General features: G+C 38.8%; 1 protein-coding gene across 1 annotated transcript in view; it reads left to right on the top strand.

Annotated features, from left to right (window-relative positions):
- COL4A1 (collagen type IV alpha 1 chain) overlaps positions 1–19,723 on the top strand; it is a 154,987-nt gene that overhangs the window by 52,841 nt on the left and 82,423 nt on the right. The window contains exons 11-15 of the mRNA XM_083349205.1: positions 5,238–5,273; positions 6,875–6,916; positions 8,531–8,620; positions 9,242–9,277; positions 18,073–18,132. Coding sequence (XP_083205331.1) covers positions 5,238–5,273; positions 6,875–6,916; positions 8,531–8,620; positions 9,242–9,277; positions 18,073–18,132 — 264 coding nt within the window. The remainder of the gene's footprint in view (positions 1–5,237; positions 5,274–6,874; positions 6,917–8,530; positions 8,621–9,241; positions 9,278–18,072; positions 18,133–19,723) is intronic.

Here is a 19,723-nt window from a genome sequence, read left to right as displayed (position 1 = left end):
ACGGAGGGGTAAGCCATGAAGCAGAAGATGGGAGTTCTTGCTAATGGGAAGGTGACCCATTCCACAGACCCATACGAAGCAGAACTGCAGAACTGTCATTGAAGCAGGTCCTGCGAAGCAAGAACTGAACCACTTATCCTGCTTAGCTTTGCGTTAGCTTGGCTTGGCTTTTCAAGACAGTCACAGAATGAATCTTTTAGTGGGAATTTTATGGGATTAGGAATAGGCTGGGGTTGGGGTTAGGGTTAGGATTTTTTAAAATAACATTCTTAATATTTAGCAAACAGCATGTTGTCTGGGTTCATGTATTTTAAAAAACAATGAATAATAATTATCATAAACAATATGTTAATTAATCACTCAGTAGTCTTCTTCTTACTAGTATATATTCAATGTTACATATCCCATTCCTTTCTCTCTAACTCATTTTTCTAGCCATTGATAAAAATTATCCCATGTTATAAACTACACTGAATCTTCTTTCTCTTTTATTTTTAAAGTCAATCTGTCAGAACCCATATTGTTTAAGGGGCTCTTTCTAATTCTATTTCTTCTATTATTCTGGGTTCTGCCATACTCCTGGAAGGGAGGGGCGAAGACGCTGCAGGCTGCCTCTTTGTTTCTCTCTATCACTACAATGTAACTCTTTTACTGTCTCTGCATACACGCTCTTTGAACTGTCCTCCCTTGATGTCAGCTTGAAGTGGGGGGGAGAAAGGAATGTGCCTCCCGCCATCTGGCTTATCTCCTGTTTCGGAAGGGAAGGTGGGAAGACCCAACAAATATCGCTACAAGCCTGAGACAGTCTGGCGTTATCAGCTCTTTCCCACAATGGACTTAACATCTGGGGATTGGCCCATTTGAATTGAACCGATGAACTATTGGGGTGTGGTTTGCTTGAGACACTTTTAACCTATTGATCTGAACGGGAAATCCTCAGATCCTGTCTAGTATGTCTGCTATCAGCTTCCCCTAATAAAAATTCCTTTTGGAAAAAACTGCTTCCATGAGTTCTGCTTTCTTAGGATGAGGTGTTGAAGTGAGCCCTGACATTATCTATCTATTTCTGCACATTCTAAAATTTTCTTAATTACGGTAGTTCTTTGGTTGGTAAATTTTCATTTTTCCAATATTGGGCAAATACAATTCTTGCTGCAGTTAGTACATGTAAAATTAAATATATACAGTCTTTCTCATAATTTGCTCCTATTATTCCTAACAAAAATAATTCTGGCTTAAAATCTATTTGTTTTTAGTTATTTTCTCCAACCATAAGTGTATTTTTGACCAAAATCTTTTAGTTTTAAGGCATGTCCACCAGATATGGTAATAAGTACCTGGCTTTTGTTTGTATTTCCAACACTTGTTTGAAGTATTTTTAAATATTTTTGCTAATCTCACTGGTGTTTCATCTGTAAAACATTTTATATAAGCTTTCTTTATATGCCACTGCTTTCATTAATTTAGCTTTTCTTTCCCATAACCTTTGCAGATTTTCTAATTCTATATTATGTTCAAAGTTCTTTGTCCATGTTATCATTGTTTCTTTGACTTGTTCCTCCTCCATCTTTAAGCTTAATAGATATTTATAAAGTTTCTTAATCTGTTTTTTGTCTGTTTTTAGCAATATCTAGTCAAATTCTGCCTGTTCTTTGTAAAATCCCATTGTTTTAGCATCTTTTTCATAACTTGTTTGGATTTACAAATAGATAGATCAATACCTTGTCCTTGTAAATCTTGTCTGACTTTCAATTTCCCATCATTGTCCAAAATATCTTTATAGGTCACAACTTTGTCATAATTAATTAAATTTGGGAAAGCAAATGCTTTCATTGTTGAAAACCATCCAGGTATCTTGGTATAAATTTTTGCTTTTATTTTTTCCCATTCTAAAAGAAGTGCATTTCTTATAAAGTGGTTTTGAAAGTATCTATGAATTTTAATCTTCCCATACCACAGAAAGGCATGCCATCCAATTTCTAGATCATGCCGCTCTAGGTATAGTAGTCTTTTATCTCTGAGCATTATTCACTCTTTAAGCCATGTTAATATAGTTGCTTGGTAGTATAACGTCTAGTCCGGCAGTCCAAATCCTCCACTTTCTTTCACTTCTTGTAACATTTTCAGTCTGATTCTAGCTTTTTTTCCTTGCCAGATAAATTTCAGTATTGCTGTATTTAGTTCATCAAAAAAGGCTTTTCCCAGTCTTATAGGTATCGTTTGGAACAGAAAGAGTATTTTTGGTAAGATATTCATTTTCACTGTTGCTATTCTCCCAACATTGAAAGTTGTAAATTTTTCCACTTTTCCAAATCCAATTTTATTTGTTTTAGCAATCTTGCTGTCAGAATCCATTTCTAACTCTCTTTCTGTGCAAACCAAAATCTCACACACACCCCCTTGGATTCTGCCATTCCCAAGGAGGAAAGGGAATAAACATGAGAGTTTATTGCCTCCATTTCCTCTCCTTAGATGTAACTTTTTGTTTATCTAGCCTGTCTGTTGCCCCTCACAATAAGATAGATGAGAGGCATTCTCTCTCTCTGATCTTACGAGTAACTAAGAAAGGGGGTGGGGGAATTCTGGTTTGTTTCTCCGATGGAATGTGAAGGGGAGGGAGTGATTGTGCTACGAATGGACTGATGGTTCTCCCTTTCCCACAAGGGCCTTGCCACCTGAAAGTTGACTGATCCGGAACTGACCAAATGAACTGAGGGGTGGGGTTTTGCCTGAGAACATTTTAAAAATATTGATCTGTGAGGAGATTTTTCAGATCCTGTCTACTATACCTTCTATCATCTATGTCTTAGTAAAAGTTCCTGCTTGGACAATCTTGTCTCCAAGAGTCTTTCTTTCTTAAGATGTGGATTGGAGTGGGTTCTGACACATAATTGTTTTCTTTTATTGTTGCACATCTTGCTGTGAAATAAATTCCCAAATATTTAACTTTTAACTATTTGAAGATATTTTTTGCTAGTTGGTTTCTTTGTTTTTCTGTTAGATTTTTAGTTAGCACTTTAGTCTTTTCTCTGTTTATTTTCAACCCTGCCACTTCTCCAAATTTTTCTATTTTCTCCATATGTTTGGTGCTTTTTTCAAGTGGTTCTTCCAATATAAAAACCAAATCATCTGCAAATGCTTGTAGTTTATATTTTTCATCTTTTATCTCCAGTCCTTTAATTTCTATATCTTGTTTGATGTTTCTATTCAATACTTCCAGTGTAAATAATAATGGAGATGGTGGACATCCCTGTCTTGTGCCTTTTTTGATGTCAACGTTTTCTGTAAAATCTCCATTTACAATTATTTTGCCTGTTTGTTTATAATAAATTGTTTTCATTACATTTATAAAGTTTTCTCCAAAATTCATTTCCTCTAGTTGCTGAAACATAAATTGTCAGTTTATGTTGTCAAACGCTTTCTGCACCTCAAGAAATATTAATGCCATCTGTTTCTCTGGATGAATTTCATAGTACTCTAGAACATCTAGAATCATTCTTAAATTATTTTTTTATCTGTCTTTTAGGTAGAAAGCCATTTTGGTCTGTATGTATAAATTCAGTGAAAACTTTTTACTTGGAAGAGTTTATATCCTGTGATGATACCTTTAACACAATCAAAGAACAACATCTGCCTATCCCAGATGTTTGGGAAGGACTTGATAGGTGGATAAAAATACCAAATCCAGTCTAAACATCTGTGGAACCAACCATGATAATAATATAGTAAACTTATATGCCTCCTGACTCTCAATGACTCTGGCTGGCTATGAGATACTGTATAAACGGCTTGTGCATGAAATAAAGACTGTGGCTCCCTAAAAATATGGCATTGTCTCCTGGAGGGAGGGATATGGACCATACTGAGAACCCTTGAATTAAAATCACCTTGCAGATTGGCACTAGTTTATTCTTGCCAAGTTTATGAAAGAAATATACAAAACTAATGACTAGTTCCTGAAATAAATCATGGCTATATGGAAAAAATGGCAAGGCAGTTTGTATTTCACCATGGCTCCTATTTCTAGAGATTTTTGTCCTTCTCTTTGGAAGTAAACATTAAAAATAAATCACAGAGGAGAAAAATATATAAAACTGCTGGAACTTCATAGCTTTGATCAGAATTTGCTTAGAATTCACTAACCAAATATGTTTTCTCAAGAACAAAAGAAACAAAACCCATATGAGACTCATTTTTTTCCAGTTTGGAAAAATGCCCACAGAATTTATTTTACAGGCAGAAATTGGAAGAACAATATCAACCTCCCGTGTTCAGTTATAGAAGAACACATAAAATGTGAAAACTATTATGGAGAAAAAAGAAGAGCTCTAAAGAATTTAAAGGTGCAATTATGATGCAACTTTACTCCATGAAATAGCCATCCACACAGAAACAGAACAACTGTAAACCAGTATCTCCATGGCTAACAACTCTTTAAAGATATTATGGTGTAAAACCATTGAGAAGTCCAGGAGGACTTATCTAGGTTGTACCCTGCTATGTCTGACTCTTAGCAAAGAAAGAAAGGACAACTATGGCAGTTTCTATCCCAATATGACTTTAAACGGCATTGAAATGAATTCAGAAAACTCGTCATTAAAAATGCTTCTCTCCAATATATTCTCAAGCAAAGAAGTTGTTAGCAACCATCCTGTAATATTTCTCTACTTCTAGCTAGCTTTTGCAATGGAAAGTACTACTTTTTTTCTCTTAGGGAAAAAAAAGCTTCTAGGTCTCACCAATTGGTACTATAGAAGTGAGTGTAAAAACTCAGTTTGCAATATTAAGGTAGTCAGTTGAACCTGAAAAGTTATCAACATAATTGGGTTTCAAGAACTGGAATGCATCTAAGACAAATTAGACTAATTAATGTTTGGTCCTTTACTGAATGAAGTATGAAGTCGATTGTGATGTCCATACCACTAGATATGAAAAAATGAGTGACTATCAATTTCTGTTTTGATAAAGGTTGAAGAAGAGAAGAAATGTAATGGTGCAAATAGGCTTTAAAACAAAACAAGTTTTAAACACTTCCATGCTTTTTATGAAAATTTGTGAAAATATTATTCTTTGCCTGAATAGAATGGCTAGCTCTCATGAGGCAGCATTATGCTTGGATCAGATGAAAGAAACAGCATGAAATGAAAGTCCAACTTGTAAAGAGTTCATTCATTAAAGAAACTAAACTTTTGAAAGAACTATAAGTCAAAAAATTAATGAAATATTTAATTTTTCAGGGTTTTCCAGGGCCACCTGGACCTCCAGGTGAGAAGGTAAGGCTGGATTCTTTGGCATTCTTTGACTGTGCATTGCCTTCAGTGTAAATTGTTTGGAAAAATAAAGTACAAGTATTTATTTAAATATTTTCTAGACATTGATGGACAAAACAATCTAAATTAACTGAATAACACTACACATAATCTGTGATACGTACATGCCAAAAAAGACAGCAGGAAAAAGAAAATGAATAGATATGTATAATCCAAGACTGAGTACTTCAAGAAAAAGTGACTCCTTTGCTTTAAAATGCTTTGTCTAGCTATGACTGCCTCTTCTAACATGGCCTACTAATTTTGGGACATTTATTTTTTTTTATTTTAATTCCATTTATATCCCACCCTTCTCCGAAGACTCAGGGCGGCTTTACAAACTTAGCAGTAGCCTTCATTCTATGTATATGCCTGCTTATTTCACACACACACACCCAAGCGGCATTATTACAAAGTCAGCTTAATTGCCCCCAACAATCTGGGTCCTCATTTTACCTACCTCGGAAGGATGGAAGGCTGAGTCAACCTTGAGCCTGGTGGGATGCGAACCTGCACTAATTGCAGGCAGCTGGTGTTACTTAAGGAGGCATTAGCCCACTGCTCTACCAAGGCTCTTGGCTCTTGGTGAAGGAGGCAGCTAAAACAATGTGAAGTAGAGCAACATAGTTACCTGCTTCATTCTTAGGAAGCAGAATCAGCTTTGCTTGGCAAAGCAGCTTTGAAATGGGGTTGTGGTCACAGCAAAGCACCCATTTGAAGCAATGTATGGGAGTTCACATGCCATAAGCTGCCAAAGAAAAGTATTTAGAGTCATCAAATTAGTGGAGGTGCACCAGTTCCTGGTAGTATGCAAATTTAACAATTATAATACACTTTTCAAAGTAGGGATAAATATTTGATATTGTCTCTTCTATAGTAGTTATTTTGAATAATGAAAATTAAAAATACAACAATGAAGTATCTCTAAAACAAAGTGTTTGTTGCTAAAATGCCACATATTTTTATAAGAGTTATTTGAACCTGAGCTTGAGCAGCATGGTGGCCTAGAGGTGGAACTCTCAGTTCGTAATCAGGAGGCTGTGAATTCGATCCTAGGAGTGGCAGATATTTCTCTCTCTGGGCACAAAGAGAAAGTATCTGCTGTGAGCTCTGCATAGGCATCAGGAAAACCATCCGATATTTAAATGGTCAGCTCCATTCAATCGCCTCAACTCCACCCTGATGCAAGGGATTACAGGGTCTTTAAAAGAAAACAAATTGAACCTGATCTTGCCCTTGAAAAGGAAATAAGAGTAATTCCGGGCAGCTTTAGGAGAGAATTAGGCACATTCATTAAGAGAAGTGGATATTAAACTTACCGATTGTGGAGGTTATAGCTTACCTCCAGGATCAGAGGCGTCAGGAAAAAGGAGGAGAGAACTCTTGTCACCTTCGGTTTCCCAGAGGCATTTGCTGGCTTTGACTACAGCAGGAAAAAAATTGTGGGTTAAATCTGAAGAACAGTTTTATTCATTAAAAAAATGCCCCCGAAGTATATTTGCAAAAAAATACTTACTTCAAAGGTGATTTTTATTTTATCAACTGCCTCTTGTTTGTATCACCAGGGTCATATGGGCTTGAATTTCCAAGGTCCAAAAGGAGAAAAGGTAAGGTTGCTCTTTTGAAAGTCACAAGCACAGGCAAGGGGGTGTCTTCTCTACAGCTCCAGGGTCCTCTGTTTTACCTCTTGTTTAATCCCTGAACTAATTACAGAAAGAAACTTACACAAATTCAGAAAAAACCTGTCATGGAATCCACTGTTACTGAATGTTAGCCAGCCACATGAGACTCAGCAGCATTTGACTGTGCATTGCCTTCATGGCTATGGAGATTTGGTTATCTCTGAGTGGTCAGTAAGAGAGTGATTACAGAGTTACTACAACTAGAATTAGGCTGCACTGTAAAAGTCAATAAGCTGGGGAGTCAAGCTTATGCTATTGGATGTATAAGTGGGTTTTAGGGCCAGTTGCTGCTCTGGCTCTTCTCAAAACACTGGGTTTAAATGTACTCCTCAATTTTAATTACAAAATTTAATTTCAATGACGCCTGTAGAGCTACAGCAAAACAAGGGTACATTCTGACAGGCTTCTTTCTCTGAGAATAAGTTCTTAAAGTTTTTAATGTATTCATAAACTATTTCAACACAGGGGTTAAGATGAGGTAGTTAATAACCCTAAGTATTCTGAACAGCTCCAAAAATATGTTCAAACTGACTAACGTCAGCCAAATGGTAAATGCAGTTCAGTTTAAATAAGCACAGAGTGATGAATATTGAGGCCAAACTCCCTAAGTTCAGATGCATACATATATACAAAATCATAGAACAGAGCAATCAAAATAGTCAAGGAGCTCAAGCAATTTTTCTGCATCAAAAAAGCAAAATGTTTAGATCACTTTAGTTTGGGGAGAAAAGCAGCTAAGGGGAGATTTGATGACATGCATGCTAACATGGAGCATGGAGAAAGTGGGCAGGGAGAAATACTCTTCAAAACGCTACAGCCAGCAACCATCTAAGAAAGATTTAAAACATCTACTGCATGCACACATGCACGTGTGCGCACAAACACACACACACACAGAGAGGGGGAGAGAGAGAGAGAGAGAGAGAGAGAGGTCTTAGCCAAAAGGCCCAAGAAGCCAAAGGAATTATTCCTTCATGCAGCACCTAATTAACCCATGTCACTAATTTAAATGTTGTGTCCTGGGGGTATGTGTGAGGGTTGGGGACGCTTAAAAAAATTTTAACTTCTTTTTTGGAGATTCAAGGATTGTGAAGGAATGAAAGGCATGTCTTAAGATTCTGTGATGTTTAAAATACTAAAGTTCCATTACATCTTGTGTCAATATAATTTTATTTTCTTTTTGTATCAATTGAAGTTAGTAACCCAATGTTTTGGGGAACTCAGAATATTCATGAAATTACATTTTGACTAATTAGTTGTATTGATATTAGAGAAAAGTATTGATCTATCATATAGTTTCTAATATTGAAACATCTGTCTCCATCTGTGGGATCTGAGACAGCTGATCTACAAGCTCTATGTGAATCAATTATTGCAGAAAATACAGTATATTTAAGGAAATTTTTAAAACAGTTTCATTGTTTATGGAGATTGCATTGTCTTTTGATATGGGTTATCTCCTGAAATGATGGGAACTAAGTAAACTACAATGCCTTTTGCTGGTTCGTTTGCCAATTTGTTTATTGGGGATATTTGCAGGGTGAGCATGGTGTCATGGGCCCTCCTGGTCCCCGAGGAGTAGATACATCGTATGGAGAGAAAGGGACCACCGTCATACAGGGAGACAAAGTAAATATACACTTCTTATTTCTTTTCATTACATTGTTTTTAGAAGCTGCCACTTATGATGAGGATTAATGACAAAATAAAAATTTAAATAAACAATGTGAGCACCATCCATTTTTTTTCTATGTTCATTTGTAAATTTTCTCCGGAACACTTGCTCATTTTCAACTTGGGCTTTGTAAAATAAGGAAAGCATTGTAAAAGGCCAAATTAGCCATTCCAGTTATAAGGAATGCTGTGGGCTGTAGGTTAGAAAATCCATAGTACAGATTAAAACCAACAAAGCTGATATCAATTAAGTGTCTAAATCTGTTACTATATTGCAAAGTAGAAAAAAGGGTCCCCCCCTTATGTTCAGCTTCAAAAGTGACTTGAGGTTCAATTGTGCCCTGAAGTTGCTCAATATGTTGTCCTAAGGAGTTCAGAAAACTACTCACTCCAGGTTTAATGCTTAGCAAATCTATGTTACATTTAACAGTTTATAATAAACAGATATGTTACATGCTTGACATTTTTGGGGGGAAGGGCACAAAAGTATGCTTATCTAAATTTGGAAAATGCATTTTGTAAACATTGATGCTCTGCTATAGTAATTGGCTGTTTGTTTTTTTTAAATTCTAATAGGGTGATCCTGGTGAAAAAGGTGAAGATGGATTACCAGTAAGTGGAAATCTTTCAACCCACATTCCCATTTCAAACTAATTCATTCTCACACACACACACAAAATGAAACCAAATTTCAGGTTTCCTAAAATACAAAAAGAAAAAAAATCCCTGGGAAAAAGGAAATGAAAAACAAGGGTTGGAAATTTACCTCATGATCAAAAACTCCAAAATCAAATTGCTTAAAAAACCACTTATTTGCTTCTCCATCAAAACAAAACAAAACAAAAAAACAAAGTAGCAAAAATAATTCAATTTCAATGTGGACTCGCCACATATATCAGCAATCCATTGCTGCAAGGCAAGTATATAGCACCCTTCTGATATTGTATTAAAATGTTTTTATCCTGTCCCTATGCAGGAAAATGCCACAGTTCTGATCTCTTGATAGATTCCATCTGTTGGGAACATTAGCCAAGCAAAATATTTGTGTTCTTAACTAACAGTGATCAAGCTAAGGTCATGTTAACAACTGTTTTAATTCCAGCCTCAAATGTGGCAATAGTAGGGCAAGTTAAAACTATATAAAATAACATTGCAACTTCTGAATAACAGCATGCAAACCTTATTAAACATTTTCTAAAGTATCCTATACCCATAAAACAGAATTTTCTGTTTTTATTAATCTAATTTTAAGATCAAAATAAATGAATTTCACATTCTTTAATGGGAACTTCAGTTGATTTTCAAGACAGGGTATTCAAGCTTACTATTCTAAAGTTTATGTAACTAACCAGTGCCAGTTGCATGAACATCTTTCAACTACTCATAATAAAACAAGGTTTCCATTTTAGGAACTTGAAATAAATATTTCAAAGGCTGTAGTGGTCATAGAGCTTTAGAGGGAGTGATGCTTCAGGAGCAAATAACCCAAATGAAAATCACTTTAATTTTAAATTCTACAACAGCTATAAAAACAGCTTTATCTAAACATAGCTAGTTTTATCCAGTATTTCTATCAGTCTCTGGTTGTCTGTCCATTCTCATTAAGTGCCAATATCAAAATTAATCCCAGAACAAAGAAAGGATATCAGTACCTGCTTGATCACAAAATAGTTTTCAAATTGAGTCAAAGTTGGATTGAATTCTGAAATTCTATATTTCAATCAATAACTAAATTTTAATTTTAATTTTAAAATTAATAACAGCAACTTTATTATTGTCAGTAATATTATTGTCAGTAATCAATTAATTAAGTAACTGGGGTCATAAAAACAAAACAAAACCAAAAAAACTCCAAAGAAGCATTAACCACCATCAAGAAAGTCTTGCTGCATGATTCACTGAAGGTGTAAGAAGAGTGAAGTCATCAACACACAGTAGCCATGCTTGCATACCATCTGCTCTCTAGTTGCCTACTGGTTGTTTCCTTGCCAAGGGTTCCTTAGTAAAGTAAATTAAGGGTCATTCTAGAGTCCCAATAACTGGAGAGAATTCCCAGAAACAAAGGTTCTGTGAGTGATCAATAATGAGACTAAAGCATCATCAGAATCATCAGAATTTCTGAATTCTGAACATCTTAATTGATCCTCAGCTTCATAGAGAATGTTAGCTACACCAGTAGAAATCTCATGACTAATTACACGATCAATTCCAAGCCATCTATAATGGTCTGTGAGAATAGCCTTGCAAGACAGAAGGGAGAGTCACAGTCTAGACAATGGTCTGATACAGTGCTTTTTTTGTATAAGAAAAAGGTGCCGGAACTCACACATGTCATACAACCCGCCTTGTCTATCCTACAAGGTTCCATCCAAAAAAGGTGCCGGAACTCCGTTCTGAGCGTTCTATGAGAAAAAAAGCCCTGGTCTGATAAATAAAATCTGAGTCCTAAGGAGAAATGAGAATAGAGAAAGTTTCTCAGAAGTGTCAGCCTTCCTAGGTAAACCAGGCAGAAAACAAGACCAGACGAGCTAATTCTACTTTATTATAAGGCTACATTAACCAAATCTTGCAAAACTGAAAGTACAAATATCCTGCCCTCACTTTAAGAAACTGACCAATCAGAGCAGGTCCTTCCTAAGTTTCTTTCCCTTACCATTAAGCTAATGGGCACTCTTTCTTTAATTGTTTGATTGTTCCCTAAGGAGGATCTCTTCTATGCACTCCTCAATATCATTCCCACATACCATTACAGAAGGGACCCTCCCTAGTTCTCTGGGAAGTACAGGCAGAGGAGATGGGAAGTTTTTTCAGTTTTGCAAAAGTGTGTTAGTGTAAATGTACAATAAAAGTAAAGAAGCATTTAGTTCTCATGAATCTTTTGATTTCCTGTCTGGAATACCTAGAATGGCTGACACCAGCCTATCCCATAGTAGCTATAAAGTCTTGAGGCAGACTGAGGGGCTGAAGTTTGCATGAAAGCCTTAGGATTTCCCAAGATCATACCAGAGATATTTTTGCCAGCTCATGCAGGAAAGAAATTGTGGAGTGGAGAATATACCAACAAGATTGCTACTGTGGTTCTGCAACCCAGGACCAGGTAAACTGTTCATAACAAATCAACCAATGTTTGATGTCCTGGTGAGATAATTAGAATTCTGATTACATAATCTCTGCACCAGGGATGCTGGTGTCAGGGTTCTGACAGATGAACTCTCTAAGAACTGTGAGGCATTGTTTACCTTAAAGAATCTTTAATCAAGTTGCATAGCATTGGCATGTACATGGTAATGCCGAAATCTGAATTCTCCTCCCCTAAGCATATAGAATTAAAGCACAGTTCCCTCTTCCAGTTAACAGTCATAAATCACATTCTCCATTTAGTTTGAAGGCAGACTTTTTCCCCCTTCCCCTAAACCTCCATTTCTTATTTGAAACAGCCTTAAAAATGTTCTGCTACTGTATTATTATATCTACCTAATCCCCATGCCCATTCTTCCTTCCCCCAGCATCATCTAATTCTAACTCTAAAAGTAACACGCAGATTATAAAGAAAATGGCTGTGTCTTCATATATTGTCAAAGCAAGAACATCCGATATTAGCAGCATTGACATCCAGCCCCCCCTTACAAAAAGGATGGATCCTGTAATGTAAACCAAAGTATATGTTAGGGATTATCTCTTAGTTTGTTGGGGTGTCTCTTGAGTTGCCGGAGGTCTCCTAAAGGTTGCTGCCTGGGTGGGGGCTGCTGTTGCCTTCCCTGCTGTTGGCCAGCATGGAGTTGTGGCACCCTCTGCTGCTGTAGACTCCTCAATGGTTGCTGGATAGGTGGGGGTTGCTGTTGTCTTTTCTGCTGTTGGCTTGCAGGGGGTTGTGGAGCCCTCTGCTGCTGGTCTGCCGAAGATTGTGTTAGCTTCAATTGCTTTGGGGCTTCCTGTGGCCTCGGAGGGGGTTGTTGCTGAACCTCCCTCATTTGTGGGCCCCTCAGCGGTTGCTGAGTGTTTGAGGGCAGAGACCAGCCTCCAAACTGCTGTTCTCCTGGTTTCTGCACTACCCCAAGCTGTTGCAGGGCCTCTATTAAATGATGCAAGCTCAGAGGTTTTTGGCCTTCCATCTGCAGAGGTTGCCAAATTCCCCACTTCTGTGGGGGTTCTCTCTCTCTGTGGGACTGGAGGCCCTGGCAGGGGACTCCAGGGGCTGGAAGGCTGTTTGATCTGCGAAGGAAGGGCTGGGGGCCTCTCTCAGCAAGAGTTATTCACCACTCCTCACTTCTAACTCTTCAAATCTTTCTGCCAAATAGTCTGTTCTGACTATGGGCTGCAGACAAATATCTCCACTCACCCAAATTGTCAGAGGCAGACAGACTGACACCTCCCCACTGGTCTGGGGATGTGATATGCGGAAATCCCTTTGTCGCAACTCCACCTCTTCTGCCTTTGAAGCCCTTGGGGGTGGCAAGACCAATTCGAGGCATCTGGAGTCTCCACTGGCCTTATCCCACTCTGACGACCAGATCAATTTTCCTAGCTGCTTAGGTTTCACTTCCAGCTGGGAGGCCTGCAAAAGCTCCTTCCCCACCAGTTTGTTCACTGTTGCTTCCCCCCCAGGGTGGCAGCTGCTGCCAGAGTGCTGGCTTCAGGTGATTTCCCCTCCTCCATGATGAAATCTTCCCTGAATCTTTGTCAGTCTGCCCCCCAATTTCTGGGAACAGAGACTGGGGTTCAGGACCCCTAGGTAGTTAGAAAGGTTTGTGGATTTTGGCTTGATGTCAGGGTTCCAACAGATGAACTGTTTAAAGAACTCTGAGACATTGTTTACCTTAAAGAATCTTTAATCAAGTTGCATAGCATTGGCACGTACATGGTAAAGCCGAAATCTGAATTCTTCTCCCCTAAGCATATAGAATTAAAGCACAGTTCCCTCCTCCAGTTAACAGTCATAAATCACATTCTCCAATTAGTTTGAAGTCAGACTTTTTCCCCTTCCTCCAAACCCCCATTTCTTATCATCTCTTATTTCAAACAGCCTTGAAAAATGTTCTGCTACTGTATTATTATGTCTAATTAATCCCCATACCCATTCTTCCTCCCCACCCCAGCATCATCTAATTCTAACTCTAAAAGTAACAGGTTATAGAGAAAATGGCTGTGTCTTCATATATTGTCAAAGCAAGAACATCTGATGTTAGCAGCATTGACAGCTGCTTTGATCCCTCCGTAACACCAATTAGGGTTAAGCTCCATCGTGTGCCTTTTGCCTTAAAGCACAAAATCGATGCAGAGCTGGACAAGCTAGTCAGTCAGGGGGTAATACAGCCTGTAGATGTTGGGGAGTGGGAAACTCCTTTTGTTATGCTACTTAAGGCCAACGGGGAGATCAGGATTTGCACTGATTACAAGTGCACCATTAACCGGGCACTGCAGCAGCACGCATACCCAGTGCCAGTCATTAGCCACATATTGGCAACGCTGCAAGGGGGTAGCTTGTTTGCTAAGTTAGATTTGGCACAGGCCTATCAGCAGTAACCAGTGGATGAGGCCACAGCAGCCACACAAACAATTGTGACACATAGGGGGGCCTTTAAGGTCAAGCACCTCCAGTTCGGTGTTAGTGTAGCCCCAGGGATCTTCCAGGGAGTCATGGAGCATATGCTCAAGGGTATTCAGGGGTCTGCCCCTATTTTGACAATGTACTTATTGCCGGAGAGTCCACTGAGGTCCTGGCAAGGCGGCTCAAAGCTTTCCTTCAGTGGTTCTGCACAGCGGGACTCAAGCTGAGGAGGGACAAATGTAAAATTGGGGTCCCTTCCACTGAATTCCTGGGGTTCTGTATTGATGCCGAAGGCATCCATCCTGCAGAGTCCAAGCTGAAGGCAATTCAGCTGGCACCAAGCCCCAGATCTAAAGGAAAGCTCCAGGCATTCCTGGGTCTCCTAAATTTTTACCACACATTCCTTCCTAATAAGGCTGCAGTGGCAGAGCTGTTACCTCGGCTCTTAGACAAGAACACCCCATGGAAGTGGACCAAGGTTCAGGAAAACAGTTTTAAGGCAGTAAAATCACTACTATCCTCAAATTCAGTGCTCATGCACTTTAAAGAAAACTTGCCAGTTTGTATTGCGTGTGACGCATCCCCTTATGGGGTTGGAGCTGTACTAAGCCATTTGTCAGATGATGGGACTCAGTCCCCTATTGCTTACTATTCAAGGACCTTGTCCTCAGCTGAGCTCAATTATGCTCAGATTGACAAAGAGGGTTTGGCCATTGTGGCCGGGGTTAAAAAATTCCACAACTATTTATACAGCCGCAAGTTCAGTCTTCACTGACCATAAGCCATTGCTTGGGCTATTTACCACAGACAGGCAGACGCCTCATATACTTTCCCTCAGAATGTTAAGGTGGTCCATTTTTATGTCAGCCTACAGCTATAGGCTGATTCACAAACCTGGCAAAGACACAACAGCAGACAAAATTTTAAGCAGGGTGCTGTCCTGGGTTCACACTGGATGGCTGGAAAATAGCTCGGTACCAGAATTCCAGAGCTATTGCATACCTAGACATGAGCTTTCAGCTCATAAGGGGCGCATTCTTTGGGGAAGCACAAAGGCACAAAGTGTTCCAGTCTCTGCATGAGGGCCATCCAGGTATCGTCCAGATGAAAGCGCTGGCATGGAGCTACCTTTGGTGGCCAGGGTTAGATAAGGCTATTGAGGCCCAAGTACATGGGTGTTACACATGTCAATAGTCCAGACCAGAGATGCCGCAGGCCCCTGTCCACTTATGGGAGGAGACACAAACACCGTGGTCAAGGATTCACATTGACTTTGCTGGGCCCTTTCAGGGACAGTTGTTTTTGATAGTGGTCAACAACCACTCTAAATGGTTGGAAGTAATTCTTATACCTACTATGACTACTGCTAGGACCATCCAGGTGCTTAGAAAGCTTTTTGCTACACATGGGCTGCCGGACGTCTTAGTTTTGGACAACGGGCCCAGTTCACAGCATCTGAATTTCAGGCCTTCTTGAGGGCCAACCTCATAAGGCACACAACATAGGCTCCCTTTCACCCCTTGACTAACGGGCAGGCAGAACGCATGTGCATATGATGAAAGAGTCACTAAAATGCATAGTTTCAGGAGATTGGCACTATAGGCTGGCTGATTTCTTGCTATGCCAGCACACTATGCCATGCACAACCATGGGCAAAAGCCCAGCAGAGCTCTGCTGGGGAAGAAGACTGATCACGAAACTGGACAGGTTGTACCCTGACCAAGTAGCAGCAGACACCGCACGCCCAAAGGCACCAAGGGGGTTGCATGTGGGTGATTGGGTGTGGGCTCGGAACTACGGGCATAGGGAATTGTGAGTGCCTGCTAAAATTGTTAATATCTCAGGACCCCTCTCCTATGAGATGGTCCTGGAGGCGGGGCGAGCCATTCGCTGACATATTGATCAGCTGCAATGGCGGTTTGCTGAACAGTCACTAACTGAGGACTCCGCAGAGGGTCTGCAACAAGAGCCGTTAGCCAGCAGTCTAACAGAGCAGTTCACATTCTCTGAGGATTCCTTCAGACATTACAATGGGGTGGTGGCCGTAAATGGACACAGTCTGGAAGTTCAAATTGGGTCTCCAGATGGGGAAGGACAACTCAAATTGTGCAGCAGCTCCGCTGACCCAGCTACTCCACTGGACTGATTTAAAAAAATCCACACAACCTATTAAAAGAAAAAAGTTGCATTTCCTTTTATAAATAATTTTTTATTTTATTCAAAACATTAAAATACAAACTTTAAAAAAGAAAAAAATACAAAATTAAACAAAGGTAAACAAGACTACACCAAAAAAGTGCATAAATAAATCAAACCAAACAGACATATACATAAATTGTTCCTCCTAGTTGAATACTGATAAATATATTTGAAAGATAATAACTTCCCCCCGCCTTGTGAAGCAGGCACACAATTTGTAAATTTCTACAACACTACTTACCAACTCACTTGACCTGACATCTATTTAATATATGAAAATATAGTTAAGAGGTAAAACCAATAGCTACTGTAAATCAAACTTCCAGACCCTATGTCAACAATCAATGTATTGCATTTCACTCACAAAAGTCCACAATGGCTTCTGGTCTACCAAAAGTGACCACAATCATTGTCTTTGGTTCATCCAGGATCAAATATCAATCAATCAATCAATCAATCAGAATAGAGCTGGAAGGGACCTTGGAGGTATTCTAGTCCAGGCATGTCAAACTGCCAGCCCACAGGCCGGATGCATCATACTGAAACTGCATCCACCCCATGTGACATCGTGAGTTTGACATGCCTGTTCTAGTCCAACTAACTGCTCAGGCAGTAGATCCTATACCATTTCAGACAAGTGATTGTCCAGTTTCTTTTTAAAAACCTTCTTAAAAATATCTTTGATTGATTCTTAATAGCAAGTCTTTTCTTTAAAATATTAAACAGAATCTTTTCTAACAATTGGATTCTATTCCCCTAGATCACAAGTCTCTGTTGTGTGTATCTCCACAGCATTTGTTATACAAAAAAGTATCCTATACATTGTAAGATAGCATCTCCTAACATTTGTTTTCCAATTGGGTATAATGAAACCGTTCCCCAATCTCCCTCAATCTCCTTAGAAAAGTCAAGTTCATCACTAGTTGTTCTGTCAACTTTGACTCTTTAGAATCCATATCTTTCTCTGAGTCCTCTAACCAACTTGTACTTTCTCAGTCAGCCTCATCTTTCAGGGTTGCAAACAGCAAGTTACATTCCAATCCATCTTGTTGTAACGCTGTTACTTGTATCTGTTTACCATCTTCTAAAATCATGGTTACTTTATCAAGCTCTTCATCCAAATTTTCAAGCTGACCTTGTAAGTTGGAAAATATTCTTTCTGCCTAGCTTTTCCAATAAACTTTATCTTGATATATTGATTGCATTTTGACTATATTTGATATAGTCCAAATTATTTCAGTAGTAAAACTTTTACAGCTAGGACCTTTGCAGCCAGCCATAAACAGCTCTTCTCAAAGAACATAAAAAAAGAACCCACTTTAACATCCAGCAGGGGGTTAAATTAAAACAGCATTCAACTGGTAGATTAATGTTTGAAAGTAAAAATCAGAAGAAAGAAAAAATATATCAAAAAGTGCAGTTAAAATCCAGGCATTCTTAAAAAGCAGACAGTGGAAAGGAAAAGATGGAGACTTGATTCCCCGACCGCTCCCCTCTAGAACTGTTAGCTTCTAGGTCCTCTTCTCAGGTCGCTCCACAGTCATCCAAAAATCATCACGTTCACAGTAGTGCAAAATCTGTATTTTGTTTGTGGAACTTATACTGAACATTTAATTTTAATTAACTGTACTAATGCAAAATATCTGCCATTTTTCAAAAGGGGCCATCAGGCCGGAGCGTCAAAGGGGAAAAAGGGGAACCTGGGAAATCTGGTCCACGGGTACGTGCATTTTTTTTATTTTTTATTTTTTTGCTTATCTAGCCATTTAGGTACTTTACCTTAGGGAGTTCCACAAATGGAACTGATTTCCTATTTAAATTGTGCATCGTCTTTTGAGGGCTTTGCAATTTCCTGTTTTGTTTTGTTTTTGCTATTTTAAAAATTAATTCTGTATTGATCAAAGGGCTGAACATATATTTCCTGGTTGGGGTTTGATGCGGGGGTGTTTTTGTTTTCATGGCAGAAGCCATTTTGTTATGGTCCCACTGAGTTTTTCATTCAGAAAGGAACCATAGAAGAATAAATTAAAGAGGACAAAATATATTAAATGAAGTAGCCATAAATTTCACTGGGGTGCCTGAAAGGATCTTCAGCAGCATTTTGTCTCATGTAAGCTATTTGTTGTAGTTTTATGTTTTGTGAAGTTGCAAGGTAGTAAAGGAAAAAAAACATTGCTTTCCACAAAGAATGATGAAATCTACATAAACACATAGGAAAGCACCATTTTAGATGCAGTTCCTCATAAAACTCTGGAAAGTCTTCACCAGAGATGCTTTGCAGTATGCAAGAGCTATGCAGAAGCACCTCCTGTCTGCCTGCATCTGAGTGTATCTGCGACACTTCATCTGGCTTATGTGTACACCCATTGTGGGAACAAGTAGGAGTTGTTGGGTAGAAGTTTGCAAAGCAGCTTTGTGACCTTGCAAAAGATTCAGCTGGTTTTAGGGATTTAAAGGAGGTGTTTTATTCATTCCCTTAAATATTTTTATTTGTTACTGTGACCAAAACTACTTGAATGAAAGTTTTTAAAAAACAAAACAAAAAAAATCAGATGTGGGCAAATTTTCCTTGTAAAAATTGTAAAAACTTCCCGTTATACCATAAACCTGACTGATGAAGGCACCCCAGAATTTCCCCATCAGCCTGATAGGCCCCACTATACTTCCAGCGCCCTGGAATAGCAAAAGGGCTTCCCAGACTTTTAAAATACACTTTGATGAAATTGGTGGAAGGTTTTCATTGTTGTCATTTGCCTATTTGTTACTATTTGATGGGGAATGGCTAAGAGGAAGTTTTAGTTGGGAAGAGAAAGGCGGCTGGCCTTTTAAAAACTGGAGCTTTCTTTGAAAAACATTGCTTGCTAACTGCAATGAGTTTCAGAATAGTGACCGTCGGTATCCTGAAAAGGGTTGAAACTGTGTGAATAAGAGAGTCTGTGCCCTTACAATTGCAGTGAGCCTGTTACACAATCCGGCAGAAGTGAGGGAGTAAGTGTACATGTGGCTGTGGAAAAGTGTCCCATGCTCTGTGCTTACAATAGGTTCTGCTAGAGAAAGAACTGCCCATAGCCAGTTCTAACTCTGATCAGATATACTATGTGTGTATTTCAGGGGATATTTTCACATCAAAGTGACTCAGTCACTCTTTTCCAAATAAATCTTTTCCAAATCTATGGAAACAGACTGAATATTTGAAAGAAGGATACTTACCTGGATGAGTAGGAAGTCATCTGGAGGTTCACTAGGATATTAGAGAGCAGGATTAGTTGATGATTCCACAGCATTATTCCCACCATTTTTTCCAAGACTCT

Source organism: Vipera ursinii (genome assembly GCF_947247035.1).
Source record: "Vipera ursinii genome assembly, chromosome: 1".
NCBI classification, from domain to species: Eukaryota; Metazoa; Chordata; class Lepidosauria; order Squamata; family Viperidae; genus Vipera; species Vipera ursinii.
The sequence above is the reverse complement of the archived record's forward strand: the minus strand, read 5'-3'. Positions and strand labels throughout refer to the sequence as shown.